The 18,274-nt window shown below is 48.2% G+C and overlaps 3 protein-coding genes across 3 annotated transcripts; all 3 read left to right on the top strand.

Annotated features, from left to right (window-relative positions):
* Window positions 1-1,612: 1,612 nt before the first annotated feature.
* On the top strand, window positions 1,613-2,490 carry N7473_004467 (uncharacterized protein; the record flags this gene model as incomplete). Its single annotated transcript, XM_057150407.1, has 2 exons — window positions 1,613-1,679; window positions 1,706-2,490. The coding sequence occupies 2 exons, from the start codon at window positions 1,613-1,615 to the stop codon at window positions 2,488-2,490; spliced, it is 852 nt and encodes a 283-aa protein (XP_057010517.1).
* An 11,175-nt stretch (window positions 2,491-13,665) lies between these two features.
* On the top strand, window positions 13,666-15,346 carry N7473_004466 (uncharacterized protein). The gene is made up of 2 exons (XM_057150406.1): window positions 13,666-14,111; window positions 14,167-15,346. Exons 1-2 carry the CDS (start codon window positions 14,019-14,021, stop codon window positions 14,215-14,217), a joined length of 144 nt encoding a protein of 47 aa, XP_057010516.1. The 5' UTR covers window positions 13,666-14,018; the 3' UTR covers window positions 14,218-15,346.
* Window positions 15,347-16,292: 946 nt separating this feature from the next.
* Window positions 16,293-16,877, top strand: N7473_004465 (uncharacterized protein; the record flags this gene model as incomplete). Its single annotated transcript, XM_057150405.1, has 2 exons — window positions 16,293-16,477; window positions 16,538-16,877. The coding sequence occupies 2 exons, from the start codon at window positions 16,293-16,295 to the stop codon at window positions 16,875-16,877; spliced, it is 525 nt and encodes a 174-aa protein (XP_057010515.1).
* Between the last annotated feature and the right edge of the window lie 1,397 nt (window positions 16,878-18,274).

Below are 18,274 nucleotides of genomic sequence, written 5' to 3'. Positions count from 1 at the left end.
CTTCATCACCTTAGCGTGGGAAACTCTCCTAGAACACTACCCTGGCGACCTTAGGACTATTTGTAGCGGTATCCTTACATTCGGTTGCTGTCTCGGTTGTACGACCTGGCCGACAGACCGTCGAACTCCGAACCACCGTATTGAGGAACCCTCTCTTATTACCCAGAAGCTCTCCTATAACCTATTAAGTCGTCGGGTGCAATTATCCACGGGTCCCGTTGTTGTTTCCCTACTAGGGCTAGTGCCTAAACACGACAGGGGCTAGCGCCGGATCTATAACCTTTCCTACCCACACGGTCGCAGTATTAACGAGTCTATCCCTAACTCCGCCTCTGCTATACAATATATCTCTATAGACAACATCTTCGACCTTATACGCACGTCCGGTCGAGGTTGCTATATCATCAAACGCGATATTAAGGATGCCTTCCGCAATATCCCCGTCGCCCCTACTGACCGACCCCTCCTAGCCTTCTCGTAGGATAACAAGACATATATAGAGTGCTGCCTTCCATTCGGCCTTACAACTATACCCTTCATCTTCAACCTGTTTGCCGAGGGTCTTAACTAGCTCCTAACTGCCTATTTACCCTTAGCTTCTATCGTGTATTACCTTGATGATTTCATCGCTATTTTCCCTTCCTCCGTAGGAAGTCTCTCGAAAGCTCTTACCACTTTCAATACCGTATATATTCCTCTTACGGATACGCTAGGCATCCCACGGAATGACTCGAAAGACGCCGCGGGTACCGTGGTCAGTGTCCTTAGGGTCGAAATCGACACGTTACTTCTGCAGGCCCGCATACCTCGCGATAAGCTAACACGCACATCTTCCGAAGCCGCGTCGCTACTACAGCTAGATCGTGTCTCGCATAAAGCTTTGCAACGTGTAGTCGGTTTCCTCCAACATTGCTTAATAGTTATCCGTCTTGGCAGAGCCTGCCTTCAGTCGCTCTACAGCGACCTCGCTTCCTTCCCGTCTTACTAACGCTCCGTTCGCCGCCTATCCTATAATAGCCGCGGGGATCTTGCCTGGTAGAGGGACACTCTCCCGTTATTCAACGGCATCCATTTCTTCAACAAGAGCCGCCCCCTAGTTGCCCTCTACATAGACGCGTGCGACTTAGGTCTAGGCCTCTTCTTCTTCTATACGTCATCCTAGGACTCCGCTAGGGACTGGATATCTGCAGCGCCTCACCTGCCTTCCACCCATGCGGCAATTATGGACGGCTCCTCCGCCTGCAGCGACGTGGCCCACATTAACATCAAGGAGGTCTCCGCAATCCTGCAGGCCTTCCTTCTATATAGCCCCTATTAGGCTTATTATCGTGTCCTCGCTTTCACAGACAGCGCCGTCGCATTTCATGGCCTGTCTAAGCAGGCACTCCGGGGGCCGGCCCATCGCTAACTGCTCAAGCTTCTCAGCGTAGCAGCCGCCCTTAACATCGAAGTCCAGCCACACTAGCTACCTTCATCAGAGAACCTGCTTGCTGACGCACTATCCCGTTCCGATTATAAGACCATCGCTGACATTTGCCCACAGTGGACGAGCTCCTTTCCCTTGCTCCGCCCGCCTGGTTCTGCCGACAGCCAATCTTCGTGAATGCTGGCCATGAAAAGCTGGTTTGGAATGGCCTTGCAGAGGGCAATAGGAGAGAATATCGCTCTGCACAGCGCTCGTATGTCCGTTGCTGCGCTCTTATAGGAGTACAGCCGTGGCCAGCCACAGCCTCGGCAGTCTACACTTGGCTAACGGAACGCCTACTGGGCGCGGGCGGCTCCCCGCCTGTGAAGCCCGATTCAGCTATGTCTGAGCTCTCGGCTCTCCGCGCGTATCACATCGATAACGGTCTGCCTGATACAATTTTTGACCTCCACGCAAAGCATTTTCGTCGCATGGTCGATGGCGCTCGCCGGCTACAACCACCCCGCCGAAAACGGATTCGAAACCCAATTTCACGCGCCTCAATCATAACCCTTTCGAGTAATATCTCACACCTCCCTACCCAACCGCGAAGGCTCTCAGAGGCCCAGAAAAATGACCTTAATCTTGCCGTGGCCGCCCGCGTTGCCTTCGCCGGATTCCTTCGGGTGGGGGAATTTACATACTCAGCTGCCGACCTTAGAAACACTCAAGTCTTCACTGCTACCAAGTTAACCCGCGGGGATATCAGGTTATCCCCCACCATGGACCACGTCCTCCTCACGTTAAAGAGAAGCAAGACCGACCGAAACCACGAAGGTGTCAATATTGTCCTTGCAGCGACAAACGATGCTGCCTGCCCCGTTGAAGGCCTCTCTAAGCTATTCCTCCACGACTCACAACCCACGACTGCGCCCTTATTTACGCTCTCCTCCGCCCTTTCACCTCATCCGCCTTCCAACGTGCGGTTATCTCTAAGCTCAACCGCGCCGGGGAAGATACCACGGGACTTAAGGGTCACAGCTTCAGGAAAGGGGCAGCACAACACGCCTACAACGCAGGCTTAAGAAATGACCACATTCAAGCCCTTGGGAGATGGTCTTCCGAAGCATTCCGCCTTTACTTCACGACACCTACAACAACACTATGCGCCTGGAACCGTCAATTCCAGACCGGTCATCCAACTCCGGTCTCATCTTCCATACCACCAGCCCCTCCACCATCCTCTTTTGGCCCACCGGGTCATTTGGGCCCGCCTGCAGCCCTCACAACGCTGTAGCCCTCCATCAACGAGGCCTACATCGCCAGGGTTCAGACCGCAGGTGCCCCGTTTGGGCCAAAATATCTTATTCGTCTCCATTTGTGCCAGTGTAGCAATGTTTGGAATAGAATATGATAGTCCAGCAAGGCAATACAAGTTCGATGAAAAGCTCTGAGCCAATGCAAATTTGACAAACAACATCATATATCCATTGTATATACTTCCTTCCCGGTACTTGAGGTTGATCGACCGGAAACCCAAACACTATACGGTACAAGCAAGCGCGTTCGCCAACAACTCCAGACAACCAGAGAAGTGATAGGCGAATGTGCAGACAAAGGGCAAGATCACATGTCAATCCGCTGTATAATCAGTACACCACATTCGACCGATCGTCTGCCTAGCGAGGCACAATTCGCAACTCAACGGACAGTACCGCTGACCCCTTCGTTGGTGTGCGCTTAAGGGACTTGAGGTCAAGTGGCCGCATAATATCTCGAAGACACAGGCGGTCGTAGCAAAAATCGAGAAGCGCTCGCTAAGTCTGAAGGATATATAGATCCAACAATCACATTGACAAGTAGTGGTACAGTTCTGTGATCTAATACTGTACAACATCAGTTGGACTATTTGTCTAGAGTCCAAGATTTGACAGCAAAATTAACAGTGGTCGCGCGACAGAGGGTGAGTCTCACCTGTTCTCACCCATTTCTCACCCTACCCTGTCTATTGCGCACTCACCCCATCTCACCCCTACTCGCACGGCCACAAAACGGCGATCACCCATTTCCACCCCAAGTTAAACTACCTGAATTGCTAGGATTGGCAAATCGTGCGTGGCTTATGTGTCCCGACACTTCTAGATATTTCCCCAGACTACTTGTGACACTTGCTCACAAATGACTGGATTGATATTCCTTATTGCTCTTGGTGTTTGGATCGGGTTTATAGTTTTTGCACTGTATCGGGAGACTATCTGTACAGCTTGACGATATACCGCTAGCATATAAGTCATACGTCTCTCCAACAAATCTCACCACAACATCTACCTCTCAACGAGTCTACTCCCTCTCCTCTATTCCCCTTGATAATCCCTAGTTTTACACGCTCTTCGTAGCTTTAAAATCAGTACGACACGCGTCTTGACAAACTTCCTTACATATCACTACTTGATGCATAGTAGTACCATTCCACCAATTGTTCGATCCATGAACACAGGTATGACGTCGAAGGACCAGGTCCCCCCTATGCTGGGGAGTTTCACATTTCTGGGTGGAAGTATCAAAGGGCTTGTCATATGATGTGACTCAGTATATGATATGATAACGTATTCCACAAGCGAGTGGGCCACACAAGCGGGCGGGCCACCTTCCCCAAAATCGCGTCTCCATACAACCCTACCTAATTCAACAGCCTACCATGCCACCAATTCGTACTGAATCTTCGCAGAAATCGGCCAATCAGGAGGGCAGGATCCTATTAGCCCTTGACGATATCAAAAATGGCCGCATCAAATCTATTCGCGCAGCAGCGAAGCTATATGATATCCCCCGTCAAACGCTATCACGCCGGACGAACGGTATTATCTCACGCGTCGATACACGCGCAAATTCGCATAAATTGACTCAATTAGAAGAGGATTCGCTTACTGAATGGATACTCTCTATGGATTCGCGTGGAGCAGCGCCTAGGCACACTACTGTACGAGAAATGGCCAATATTCTCCTTGCAGCGCGTGGAACTACCCCCCTATTAACCGTTGGCGTTAATTGGGTATCAAATTTCGTTAAACGACGCGATGAGCTTCGAACACGCTTTTCTAAGCGATATGATTATCAGCGCGCTCTTAACGAGGATCCAAAGGCTATAAAAGAGTGGTTTTTGATGGTGCAACGTGCAATTGAGGAGAATGGGATTCAACCGGAGGATATCTACAACTTTGATGAGACAGGCTTTGCGATGGGCCTTATATCATCGCAGAGGGTGGTGACACGAGCAGAATACTACGGTCGGCGATCGATTCTACAGCCTGGTAATCGCGAATGGGTTACTGCAATTGAAACGATATGCGCTGACGGCTATTCACTGCCGCCCTGTATTATCTTCAAAGGCCAGGTCTATATCGCTGGTTGGTTTGAATCGTCGAATCTCCCGAGGGATTGGCGAATCGAAGTGTCGGATAATGGCTGGACTACCGATGAAATCGGCCTTCGCTGGCTCCAAAAGATCTTTATTCCATACACTACTTCGCGTGTACGAGGGCGATTTCGGCTGTTGATTCTTGACGGGCACGGTAGCCATCTTACACCTCAATTCGATCGAATCTGTGCCGAAAATGATATCATACCACTTTGTATGCCTTCACATTCGTCTCACTTACTTCAACCGCTTGATGTTGGGTGCTTTGCAGTGCTTAAGCGTGCGTACGGTCGCTTCGTGAGCGATTTAGCCCGAACAGGCTATAATCATATCGACAAGCTTGATTTCCTCGCTGATTACCCACGCGCGAGGATAGAAGCTTTTCAGCCGAATATTATTCAAAGCAGCTTCGCAGCTACTGGTATTGTGCCAGTTGATGCTAGTCGGGTGCTTTCTAAGCTTAATATATCGCTTCGAACGCCTCCACCACCATCAAGTCGACCAAGCAGCAGATCTAGCCAATTCACACCAAAAACGCCCAAAACAGCGATTCAGCTAGAAAAGCAAGCTTCTATGCTTAAAGAGCTTCTAAAACAGCGATCGCATAGCCCGCCTACACCGTCAAAAGTCATGCTTGATCAGATCATCAAGGGCCACTGGATAGCACTGCATAACACTGCGCTACTAGCCAAGGAGAACGACGATCTACGCGCAGCGAATGAAAAGAAACTTCAAAAGCGCACTCGATCGACTAAGCGGATTGCACACAAAGGGGGCCTAACAATCGAAGAGGGCCTACAGCTAGCTCAGCAGCCAATTCAGCCAGTAGAAGCTGATGAGGTAGTATCGCATGAAGCGGTCGATCTGCCTAATCAGCCGGTTCGACCGGCCAGGAGGGCTCCGCCTACCTGCAGTGGATGTGGCCAAATTGGCCATAGGATTACTTCATGTAAAAATCGTATTATCTAGTTGAATTAATGGGTGTTGGTTGATATAATCGAATTTGAAGTTTTGGAATGGGGGTGAGTGGCCCACCCGCTTGTGTGGCCCACTCGCTTGTGGAATACGTTATAGTTTTGAACAAAATATAGGGATATAGATCGTCCAGCCATGATTCCTGTCGGGATGTATCCTCCCGTCAGAATAAGCAAAGACATGTTGTACGTAATCTTGCTAAGCTGCGGCTCCCGCCGCATGGATTCGGGGGCATTGGACGAGGACTTGGAACACACATCTATCTACATTTTGAATCAATTGACTTTTTGCTTTACGGCATAACACTGTCCACTTAACTGTGTACACAGTACCTAGCTGGTGATACCAACAGTTACTGAAGTGAGGTATTTAAATACTGGTAGTTCCGAAGCGCTGTTGGGACCCTGAATGTTCCCCCGCCTTCTACTTACCAAATCCTGATCGGAATAACAAGTTTGATCAATAGGGTTTCCACGATGGCGATTGGGGTGGAATATGAATGCGTAGATAGCCAAATATTGGTGAGCTGGAAATATTGATTGATTTGAGTGGGAAGTATCAATTATGAAGAACAAAAGTCGGTGTATACAGCGGTATCATAATGTCAGTCCAAACCGGGGGTGCCTTGAACGTTATCACGCACCCTGTCAAAGCTTTGACAATTCTGAACGGCGAAAACTTCCAGATCAGAGACGACCCTATATAATCTGAGTTGTCTCTCATCGACAAATTGAAATTTTTAAGCGAAGCGTATGGAATCCCCTCCCATCATAGTGCACCTTGTGAACGGTTAGAACCTTGCTCGCACATAATGCTAAGCCTCGCTAGGTTCTCCCCGAAACCTATCGCGGCCTCCCCGGTAGTAGATAAAATGTGATCTGTAAGTTCAGCTCCGCTATATAAAATGAATATTTTCAAGATAGAGTAGCACAGTTCCAGTGGAGGAAATAGACCACTAATGATGAGACGTGCGGTGACGACAATACATTCCAGATCTTGATTGTCTCCATTCTCCCCCACGAGCTTCGTGAATAGACTGGCGGACGCATACTGTATATAATGTTCCGAGGCAAAACCCGATTTGAGTTCTGATATATGCTTATCGTCGGACAACAGAACGGTTTCGATATAGCGAGCCATATCATTGTAGTTGATTTGAAAACATAATTCACTCTGGTTAGAGTCTAAGAACGTGTAAATGTCAGATCCAATGCATTTTAGGAGCGGAATATCCATACACCACTCGCGTATTATCGTAGTCAAATCATTTTTTGAAAGCAACAGTTGGCTATAGCCAAGTAGCATTTTAAAAGCCGCCAATTCCCAGAATTGATCTTTTCGAGGATTGATTTTGTCCAAAACGGTCTAAAGCCCTTTAGAGAAGGAGACAGTTTGACGGCTTATATGCAAGTCCTAGTTTTTAACTAGTTAAATTGAAAGAGGGGTGGCGAATATTAACGTTGGTGCTGTAGCTTATAGTTATGGCTTACAGGGCGCGTTCAAAACCTAGTAATGTAGTCATAGTAATAAGGACCAGGCTATAGTCGCGACAATCTGTAGAAATGGTAATTTACGAAGACAAGGTAAATGACATTGTAAGAGGACATTAAAGCTTAGCTGTATTAGTTGAGCGGTTAGAACTGAGAAAGCTGATAGGTTTCGAGCATTAAGAGGCGGCGGCGTTTATACAGATCCGGCCTTGCCTGACAATCTATCGCATATGTGATATTGAGACCGGCAGAAACTCGGAAGCGAAAGCGTCGGGTTTGCGGATGGTTTCACAGTAGCTTGAAACCGCATTAGCATACAGCTATAAAGGCTACAAGAGGCCTTCTAAATGTCTGGAAACAAGTCTTTAATACGCCTTGGCACTACGAGATCTATTGGCCGAGAGCGCCGAAATTGCTCTAACATTCCTCTGGAGTCGCCTAACCACGGCACTCGGGCATCCCTATGTAGGTTCTAGACCGTCCAACCCTTTACGACCGGTCTCTACCAAATAGCCAACGGATCCGCTAACCCCGCAAAATTAGCTTATCAGTCCTAACCTCCTCAAATATAGCGTTTGGACGCTTTATGATTCTCCGAGGTTTTTGATTGATCAGTGTCTTAAAGCGCACGGTCAGTCAATAGGTACTGTGCAAGCAGCCAAGCTGTGCGGTTCGTGCCACTTAATTATGATTATCTCCGGGTGGAATCATTCTAAAAAGCGATAAGTAGAAAAGTGTCCATAGCTAGCGCTATGGTAATATGGTACTATGGGCGGAAATCTGTCAGGTGCAAGATATTCCTCGCCAGCCGGGCGTTGGTATCCAGGCTATTGGACGGTAAGTTATCGTTAATCGGGCGAATCAAACTCTCGGATATCTTTCGGAGTACGAAAGCAAGTCTAATTCCCATCCTCCCATCCAGACATTAGAAAACTAGACTATAGATTAAATATTCGAGGAGAGTGGCCTAGAGCTATCGCTCCCAATTTATAGCAAGTCCACCTTGGACCGCGTTCAGTACGTGGGATTATGAAATTGAGAATGTCACTGTCTCTAGGCTTCTAGTGCCTGTCGCGAAGGCTAATTGTTGCGATGTAGGGAGTACCTATATAAACGCAAACTTCAACCAGGGGCGAGGTGTACGAGCGGAGTAGTAAGCAGTCACGTAATTTTGTTTATCCGTTCAAAACTTGCGCCTAACAGGCGAGTAGACTTACGGTAGACCTAGTTGCTGACATCCGATGGCAGGAAACTTATAAGGGATGCGACGTGGTCGTCCGATACTTGATTGCGATTCGCCTTTCTGAACTAGTGGCTAAGAGCGGAGTAACCAACGTGCTTTTTCTGATAGCGCGCTTTGTCAGCCACGCCAAAGTCAACAGATAGTCATGGGGATATGATATTTTGAATAGCAAGAAGGGAAAAGATTATCGGTCAATAGCTGGGTGGTTGCCTCCCGGGTGAGTTTAGGGTGAGTCGCCGCTTTAGCGTCGCGCGACCGACCTAGTGTGGGCCAGGCCCCACGAACTGGTGATCTTCAGGCCCGTGGGCGCCAATCAGCTAATCCATATATAAAAAATACATGTCGTCACTGGTGTCAGGCACAAGCAAGCTAGGCGCCGAAATGTCACTTCCTCGGCCGAAAGATGACAGGTTGAAATATAAAATTTGTGGCATAGTACGATTTACTGTAGCGACACATTTTTCTAGTAGCTCCCTCCCACTCGATTATAACTCCGTTGCCGACACCTTTTGAGTCTATCGACATGTCTCTATCGAGCCTACCAAACGAAGTCGTCTTGATAATTAGCGAGAAATTGATAAAAGAGAGGGATTTTTTTGCTCTACTGAGGACAAACAAAAGATTCTACCGGCTTTTGCTTTCGAATCTTTACAAACGCAATGTTATTTGTTCTTGAGTTCGGCTCTTCCATGGTGTGTTAACCATGAAAATGAAGAAGGGGTGCGGTTATTGCTTTCGCATGGCGCAACCATCCACCACCCGGAAATTCTCCTTCCTCTCAGGTGGGAGTTCGATGAGGATTTTGGAGATGTTTTACATTTCGCAAAGACCCCAATCATAGCTGAACTTCTTCTCAGCCATGGAGCTGATGTGAACATGTGCACCAGTTTTGGAAACACCCCACTACATATAGCTATGCAAAAGGGTCAACGGCCGTTGGCGGAGGTCTTGCTTAATTATGGAGGAAGGGTTTAAGACAATAAAGTAGGAGTAACTTCGGTTTACTATATGTTGAGGTTTCAGCAGTCTTCAATACCGCTTAAGGCCTTATCCGTGCCCTTCGCTACGCTGCGACCCACCCATACGCTCCCTTCATAGCCACTCGACCTTCATAGATTTTTGAATAAACCATGCGATTAATCAACCAAAACTAGCTAAAAACACGCAATTAACCCATAAAAAAAGAGCTCTCCGTTATCCTTCGCTTCCTTCGCACTATCCTTTGCCCTCTGAATAGTCTCATCCGATAGTTGTGAAGGCTTGAAGCCGTACGCCTTCTCCGCTGCCTTATCAATCCTCCGCTTCTCTGCAGCGTTTTCCTTCTCCTTCCGCTCTTTAATTGACCGATTCGCATCACGAGGGCGTAGGATACCATCCTGGCTTAGCGTTTTAACCTGCCGCTTAGTGTATACACGACGTTGGGGGGCTTGCGCGGCTCGAATGCGCCGAATCGAGTCCTGCGTCATAGCAAGCTCTTCAAGCTTCTCTCGCTGGTGTTGGAAGATCCTAGTGAGATTTCGCTGAGCTTTCGCTGAATCAGAGGCGATATCTCTTAGAATCTTCGCCTGATTCCTCTCGAGCGCTTCGATAGTGTCTGGAGGGCTATTTTCTATACTAGAAGATAGCGTATATAGTGCTGGAGATGGTGTACGATCGGCCGATCGAAGCTCCGGTGCATATAGATCAGGAATACCGTAAAGTGAGCCTTGTACAAGACTATCTACGATATCACAACCGTTAACTGGCCAGATACCACTATCTTTGAAGGAATCGCGAATAATTCGCGGGTGGAATGTTCGCTCACGAATCGGCTGGATAATCCGTAGAAATTCAGCCTTCCCGTACGGTCGGCCACCCCAAAATGATAGCTCATTATTCTCGAGCCGAAATTGCTGTTTATAATTCAAAAAGGGCTTCCCGTCGAGCGGTTGACAGAGGTGTGTAGAATGCGGTAGAAATGCGAATGGTACGATCGCATACTTCTCGCATTTCTCTAGAAATTGGAGAGTTAGATGCGCGCCGTTCCCGTCGAAGATAAGGTACCGCTTCTCGCCCGGTAGTAAGCGATCACCAGCAGTCGCATTGATAAAATACCCTAGCCAGCACAGGGCTAGTTCATCAGAAATCCAGCCGTTCGGTGACATTGCAGTGCCGGTATTAGGTGGAAGGGCTTCGCTACCATCGTACCAGGCTTCCTTGAAGTTAGATCCGCTACTCTTAAAGATAAAGAGCGGATCCATTAGCCAGCCGTCAGCAGCGATACATTCAACTGCTGTAATAGTTTCGCCTCGATCAGTTTCAGCTAGATCAGGGCAAGCTAAGCCAGAGCCGATAACATTTCTCGATCGCCCTTGACCAGGTTGGAAGCCGCATTCATCAAAGTTGTATACTAAACGCGAGGGTACGCCATGGAGTAGCTGACCAAGCTGGTCGTACTAATGCTCAAGCGCGCTCGCATCTTCGGCTTGGATTCGCTTCGATTCCTGCGGAGTTCAATTCGTGACGCAGCGCCCCCCTGCGGAGTCTCTTGGTATCGCAGTTGTCACTGCGGAGTTCACTTGATAATGCAGAGCCTGCCCTGCGAGAGAGCGCATTTCTTCCTTCAATGGGCTCATGCCAGCGAAAGCCAAGACTGATGATAAGTCAAGTCTGCAATTAGAGAAGATGACCGTGACTGTCTCGGAGGATGAGGATGGAAGTCCTGAATTTTCTAGACCGGTTGTGGAGCGTCCTTTTATGTATTGTCGCCTACGGATGCTCGTAGCAGCCAGGTATGCAAAATATATGGGAGAAGTGGTGGACTGCACTGTAAACCTGTAGGAAACACTTCATTCTTGCCGTTGAGGTGATTCAACATCCGTTGAAGTATGCGATCTAGAGTTTGCAGCTAATCTCGCCAAGCGCCCCACTTCGAACCGTGGCGTGCATGAATCTAGACGGGGCCACCCTTGGAATCAATCTTGGCGGTTGTATCTCATATTCAAGATGTTTACGGTGAATCACCTTCAACAGTCGTTGAAACAAACGTTGAAAAGTGCAAATAAATTTTGAGAAAATTTTGCAATCAGAGTTTTTCCTGGGTCGTTCTATGGAGATATGTGGATGGGACGTTTCTGTCTCGAAAATTATTGTCAGTTTATACACTCTCTTCCGCACGTCTTGGCTGACTGTACGGCCGGTCAAAGATCAAACCTGCGAACAGTCTAATAAACCAGGTCTTTTGTCTTTCCACCCGTGACACCTGAGCCACAGTCGCAACAGCAAACATACCATGGCACTTCCGGCGGCGAGAATTCAAATGCAGCGTTGCGGCGTGTAGAAGTTGCCTTCGATATTTCATAGGCCTTCAGCGTTATTTATCCGGCCATTTGGCTGAAAAGCCGCATGCATGCTGGTTCCGGACTGTCGGCGCGGCTTCTCGCGTCACAATAACCTGAAAGCCCATCACAAGGAGGCGGCAATCGCTACGTGGTTGCCCTTGATCGGATCTCTTGTGGATGCAGATGAGGAACCAGGTCGCATTGACTAGATGATTCCAGCATATGCTTGCTATTTGAATTCTTTTGAATATTTACTAGGGACGTCGTGTGGGGCGATCTCGAGCGTCCTGACTGCTAATTTAAAACATAATTCAAATTCGATAGAGTTTTCAGTACAGATTTCATGACCAAAGAATGTAATAATGACTATGTTAAGCGTATAACAAAACTCGGGAGCCGATACCCGCCGGCCGTGCAACTTGGCTCTGGGAGGACGGCCGCCGATCGCACCTTAGCCTAAGACGAGGCGAAGAATTTCCATAACGACTAGTACTAGCTTGATTGGTGATTGATGAACTGGGAGCGCTGATTGAAATATCGTTATAGAGAGCAATTTCAAAAATAACCTTTCATATTGTGTCTTAGTATGCCCTTTTTTAGATGTGATCTACTGGCCCCGGTTCCTTCTAACACCTCTTTTCTTTTTTATGGGACGTTCGATATCCCCTTGGGCTTATTTGGTGTGGCGGAGGTGGAACTGTTTATCACCGGTTTGCCGACGACGCTCGCGCTTTCTTGACACCGATCTATCTTGCGTTAGTTACATGATCATCCTGGCTTGTTGCCCCTAAAATTATGAAAGAGACTTCAATACTCACTTCATTCGTCTAGTCGGCCAGCTCCTGTCCTTCTGATCCCGTCTGATCGGTCTGCTATTTCTGTCAGGAATTAGACTCGACGAGAACGTGGTGTTGCAACGTATAGTGCAAAAAGGCCTGACTGCTTTTAGACCGAGCCTGATCATTCTAACTGAATCGAGTCGGTTCCGGCGACCGGCTTTTTTCAATGGGCTCAAACCGAACCCTCCGATTGTGTCTGCTCTCAGGCTTTGCAGCTAGGGACGATGCGCGCCTATGTTCTGTGGGCGTGGATCCTAGCTTCGTCCGAGATGAGCGCGTAGGTTTCGAGGAGCCCGCAGAGTCTGAGGAATAGGTCTCTCCCACCAAACTGTTATACTATTTTTTGTAATCCCTGAAAGTCTTGCTGCAGCGATATTTAGCGGCTTTCCTGTCATACTGCGCTATTGTCAACGAAGGAACTCTAACGTGGTCGAGGATGAGGGCCTGTCAAAAAAAGAGAATTTTCTGAAATAGATCGAGGGAAAGGTCCTATCTGCCACTTGAAAACGTGCCGGCAGGAAATTTATCAGTGGCCACTCACTCGAGTATTGCTATATTTATTTATTCCCTGAATGGTTGGAGGTGGAGGTTTGAGTTGAAAGTGGGGCTCTGTTGGTGAGGGAGGCTTGCAAATATCAACGTTGAGCCATCCCTAGTGAATGTCCAATTTTTATAGCCTATGGATTGTACTGTACCTACGAAAACCTTTTATGCCTTTTCGCCTTCGGCCGCTCGTAGCTGCCAGGTATGCAGAGTTATGGGAGAGATGATGGACTATGCTGTAATTCCGCAGAAAATATTTCATTTTTGCCGCCAGTTGAGGTGATTCAACATCTGTTAAAGTATGCGATCTAGAGTTTGCGGCCAATCCCGCCAGGCGCCCCACTTCGAACCGTGGCGTGCATGAATCTCGACTGGGCCATCCTTGGAACCATCTCTTGGCGGTTGCATCTCATTTTCAAGATGTTTACGGTGAATCACCTTCAACGGTCGTTGAAAAGCGCGTTCAACCGAGCATTGAGCAACATCGGTTGCGTTTGAAAAATGTCTGGCAAGAGGAAGATCCTCCCGGTTACGTGGCCGGCATAGACGACTATACAGGTACTTGCGGTCCAATTGTGGGTTTGGCGTCCTCTCCTTTTCATGACTGTTATCAGTATATGCTACTTTTCTCAGTGCATCTTGGCTGACTGACTGGCTTGCTAAAAGATCAAATTTTCAAACAGTCTACCAGACTAGGTCTTCGTCCCTTACACTACGGAACGCTGGAACAGCCCAATGCCGAAGATATCGCGGCGACTCCGAAAACGAGAATTGTCTGGTGGAAAATGCGTCAAGAGGATGTCGCGGCCTGGCCAGGACATGACTGGCCATCAGACATCTCCGCTCGCCCGCGTGCGTTCACGACCGGAAACCACAAGGTGAGTATGAACATAGCTTCTTCAACCTAGACGCTCTCTAATACACTTCGTATAGAACGCTCAGATGTTTCGTCCGTTCCCTGCAAGAAAAACCCGTGTCCGGTGAGAACACAAATTCGGATGATGCCAACGCCTTTGACTGACTGTTGACCAGATGTACTCTACGCATTATATTCTCTCGTCGGGACACCAGAGGGCTGGGTTCCGTTTCAGGCGCAGCATATAATTCTGCAGTCAATCCAGCGGCATCTCGAATATCATGCATTTTGGTATGTCGAGCGGTATTTCCTCCCGGAATCGGTACAAAATAGGTGGACATGTCCGGAGGCTTTGGAACTACACAAGCTGTTTCAATTTCTCAATCGACACCGACGCGCATCAACAGCGAATCCTTCAGGTCCAGCTGTCAGCGATATCCAAGGCTGGCGAGATTCGATCTCGGCTATTCGCCACGCGGCGGTCCATCATCTCGCCCAAGATCGACAATCGCTTCTGCGGATGACTCGAGCAGCTATCGGTTTTGTTCAACGTACGAGTGGTTCTTCTCACACTCAAAGTCTCCGGCGTCTTAGGAAATACCTGCGGGTCGCGCTTCCAAGGCCATCTGGACGGTCTGTCGTTCCACGGCGACAGGCAAATCTCCGGTCCTGCCGAGTAGAGAATGGGCTCAGTCATTCGTCGCACCCTTCCATCACATTGCCAGAACCCCTTAAAGGAATTCTTCACCTTGTAGAGAACGACTTCTCCCACGAGGTACGACAATTTTTAGAGAAAGAGTTTGAATGAGAAGCGGCAACAAATCATGGTATGGCCCAACTCGGGGTCGTTGAGCTCTGCTATCAAGTCAGACCCGGGCAGTTGTTATTGCCGTCATATCATCACAGACAGGTCCACGCATATCTTGAGAGAAATTAATATAAAATCACGAGGTTGTGGCTGTATTTGGTACTTTAATTTCCAAGACCGGCGTACTCGTTGCACTTGGAAACTCAAGTACACATCCAAGAAGTACGAAGTAGCTTGAAGAAATATAAGTGCCATAGCTCTGAGTCCGATTGCCATGGCCTATGCTCACTACATTACTGTTAGAAATATGCCGAATACAATTTAATGGAGAATCAATGCTCTCTGCCATTGAAGGCTCTGGATCAAATCGGGGGTCCCGCATAAGCCGATGCATCATACAGAGTTTGGAATAATCCTACTGAATAGCGGATAACGGAATGATACTACAGCAGTTCTTTGGTGCTGTTAAGCCCTGAAATCAAAATTTCTGTTCGCTCTACCGAATTGACAATCTGGGCGATGCTATACTATTGGGAAACCAGACCCGAATTTCTTTCACTGCGGATTTGACTTTGCAGACAGTTTGGCGTACCATGGATCGTACATCTGAGAAAACTATTTCGAACACGAAGTGAGCAAGTAGGGCTCACCGTTGAACGTCGACATTTAACCGTTGGGATGCGTCAACAGTCGCCATGTCCAAAAAGTTCGCTCCCGTGAACGGTCGCTGCATACTCGATACGCCTCATATTTGCACTAGAAAGAAGGGGAGGGGTCTGAAGTGTTCCAACCTCCGCCGGAGCCCAGGACCATACAAGTCATCCCACTCTACGAGAAACCACTTTCCAAAGGAACCATCAAAGTCTGACTCCTGTTCACCATGAACTCAACATTTATTCATAAACATAAACAAAATCTGGGCTGCTTACGGATCATACAAAACGATAAGTTATCAATTGGTTATGCATCGTCTCTCACAACATGAATTGTCATATTGAAGTCAGGACGACTTGCGACTGGCTAATAGACTAAAAAGGTCACTGATGAGTAATTTCAGATGAGACATGCTGTGCGAAGACTGAAAAGTACTAAACGTTTCCTTTGGCTGCACAGTCTGTGATGTACGTACTTGGATGTCATGGTCTATACAAAAACCCTTTTCTGGCCGGTGATCACCAGGATGTTGAAACGGACTGGGAAATCGACTTATTTCGGAAGTGATGAAAGTACCGCACTGGCTGGCATCATAGCCTTAATGGCGGCCGCTCGCCTATAAATTCCCGTCAAATCCCACTATTCTCTCCCATCAATCAATTTTGGTCTCGCATTCCACCTCAGTTTCCCATGGTTGTAATAAAGCAGTCACACTGTGGGAATCCTACTACTATAGGCTCGATGCAGCCAAACAATCCCCCCAACAATGTCGTTGGAGAGCTGGATCCAAACAAAACTCTCCAAGTTGAGCCAGCTCATCATCAAAACCAGAGTGGCTGCGGGAAAACAGTTTTCTTTGGCGTCTCTTCGTCATATGTCCCAGACTGGGATACCCGGGCCGCGTTCAGGGAGCTCTATCAGAATTGGTCAGTTCTATGTCGCCACTGCTAAACACGTAGCCAGAGACTAAAGCTAACTAAACATAGGAGAGATGCCATTTTGGCACGTTCCAACTTAGGCCGTCTCGACTTTCAGCCATTTTATGAAGATAGAGGCGATTGTGTTGCGATCATCGTCCCTGATCTCTCAGATCGACATCGACAAGGTCGTGCTTTGGGATTCATCAAGTATAACAAGCACAGCGGTTGCGTGACAATCTCCAACTCCTGCGCTGAACTAGGTCTCAACGCACTTGAACTCGGTAGCTCATCGAAGCAACATAATTCTAACTCCGCTGGCTGTCATAGAGAGGGTCTGAAGCTAGCAGCTCTGGTGATAGTGCGCAGTGGATTCGAGGTGGAATTATCTGCTAGCAGGCGCTACTAGCGTTTTGGCCTCTTGGAATCTCGTCTCTTCTGCGATATTAAGCCTTCCAATCAGCCCAGCCCCGAGAGCTCTGATCCACGAGGCGACATATTTCGGCTCCGTTCTCGCGTAGAGAGAGATATAACGGTCGAGATCCGAGCTCCAAAAGAATCGCGAAAAAACGCTGTATCGCTCGCAGAATTTCGTACTTAGCTAACAGTCACGCTCGACATTCGAGGGTTTTCGCATCCCTCAGATGTTCTTGAAACCGAGGTTAGAGATCTGATCCTCGATCCCGATTTCCACAGCCGGGTCTACCTCAAGGGAATACGTCTGCCGTGCTCTAGGTCCGGACTCAAGCAGTATCGATTTGCTTACAACTTCTTGCAGGGAAAGGTGAATCGCGACCGACAGATTCTAGTCGATCGAGATAAGGAAGCCAACATAGTGCGACGAATCTAGGAAGCCGCAATACGGAAACATCGCACCGCTTTTCTTCCCATCTATGTTAGTCTCCTACGCAATTCCCCGGAGGCACTCAATGTTGAATCGGCTACCCATTTTCTGCAATTATCGACCAAGCTTCTCATCTAGAAGCATCTTCTAGGCGAGGCTAGCGATAACAAATTTTTCTACAATAAAGCCTCCAGTGCCGAGGTAAGTTTCCTTTAACGGGGTATTGCGTGGCGCGCAGCTCACGGAAAAACAGAGCATCGCAAGCATTCGAGAAATCTTAGAGAGACAGCCGGTCAAGCTTCCGGAATCTCTGTGGACTTTGTTGCGCTCCTGTTCGCTAATCCAGACGCCAAAGGAAGAACAAATCGGGTGTTTCAACAATACAGAGGTGTGTCCAGTCCCAGAGACCAGCTACGCACAAACCATACACAGAGCGTTTCTGGCTTACATAGCGATCCTTCTAGACAGCAGACAGATCGAGGTACAGTATATGCGTGCTCAACGCAGTGCAATCCAGGCGCTCTATAACTCTCACTCCAGGGTCTTGAAGGTTGCTCACCAGTAGCTGGACTTTGTCGGTTCGCACGGACTAGGCTTTTGTCGCGAAGTTCTGTCAAGAAGATCGGACGCGCAATCCTTTTTCTGCAATCACGTCAACTTCCGCGATAACGTCTTCTTCTGCGACCACATTGTCGAAGAGTTGTTGAAATTTTGCCTGGTTCCCCTGCTGGGACGGTCCGCTGCTTCCAAATCCGCGGAAGTGGTGATTCTGCGGAGAATTCGAAGATTGCTTCGGCACGTGCCGCATACAATCACCGTGTCCAGGTCGTTCTTGGCTGGAGCCTTGAAGGTTACGTGGGAAGACAACGAGACGGAATCAATCCGCAAACGCTCTATTCATGACCCACCGTATCACGTGGTCCTCCATGAAGAGAAATGTAGTGGTGTGAGAGCAGACCTGA

The sequence above is a fragment of the Penicillium subrubescens genome, assembly GCF_028828155.1.
Source record: "Penicillium subrubescens strain IBT 31985 chromosome Unknown utg000003l_segment0_segment0, whole genome shotgun sequence".
NCBI classification, from domain to species: Eukaryota; Fungi; Ascomycota; class Eurotiomycetes; order Eurotiales; family Aspergillaceae; genus Penicillium; species Penicillium subrubescens.
This window is presented reverse-complemented; position numbering and strand designations above follow the sequence as displayed.

Coding starts and splice junctions, on each gene's coding strand:
- N7473_004466 (XM_057150406.1), top strand. CDS start 14,019: ATGCGTCAAGAGGATGTCGCGGCCTGGCCAGGACATGACTGGCCATCA. Junction 14,112..14,166: donor TCACGACCGGAAACCACAAG/GTGAGTATGAAC, acceptor CACTTCGTATAG/AACGCTCAGATGTTTCGTCC.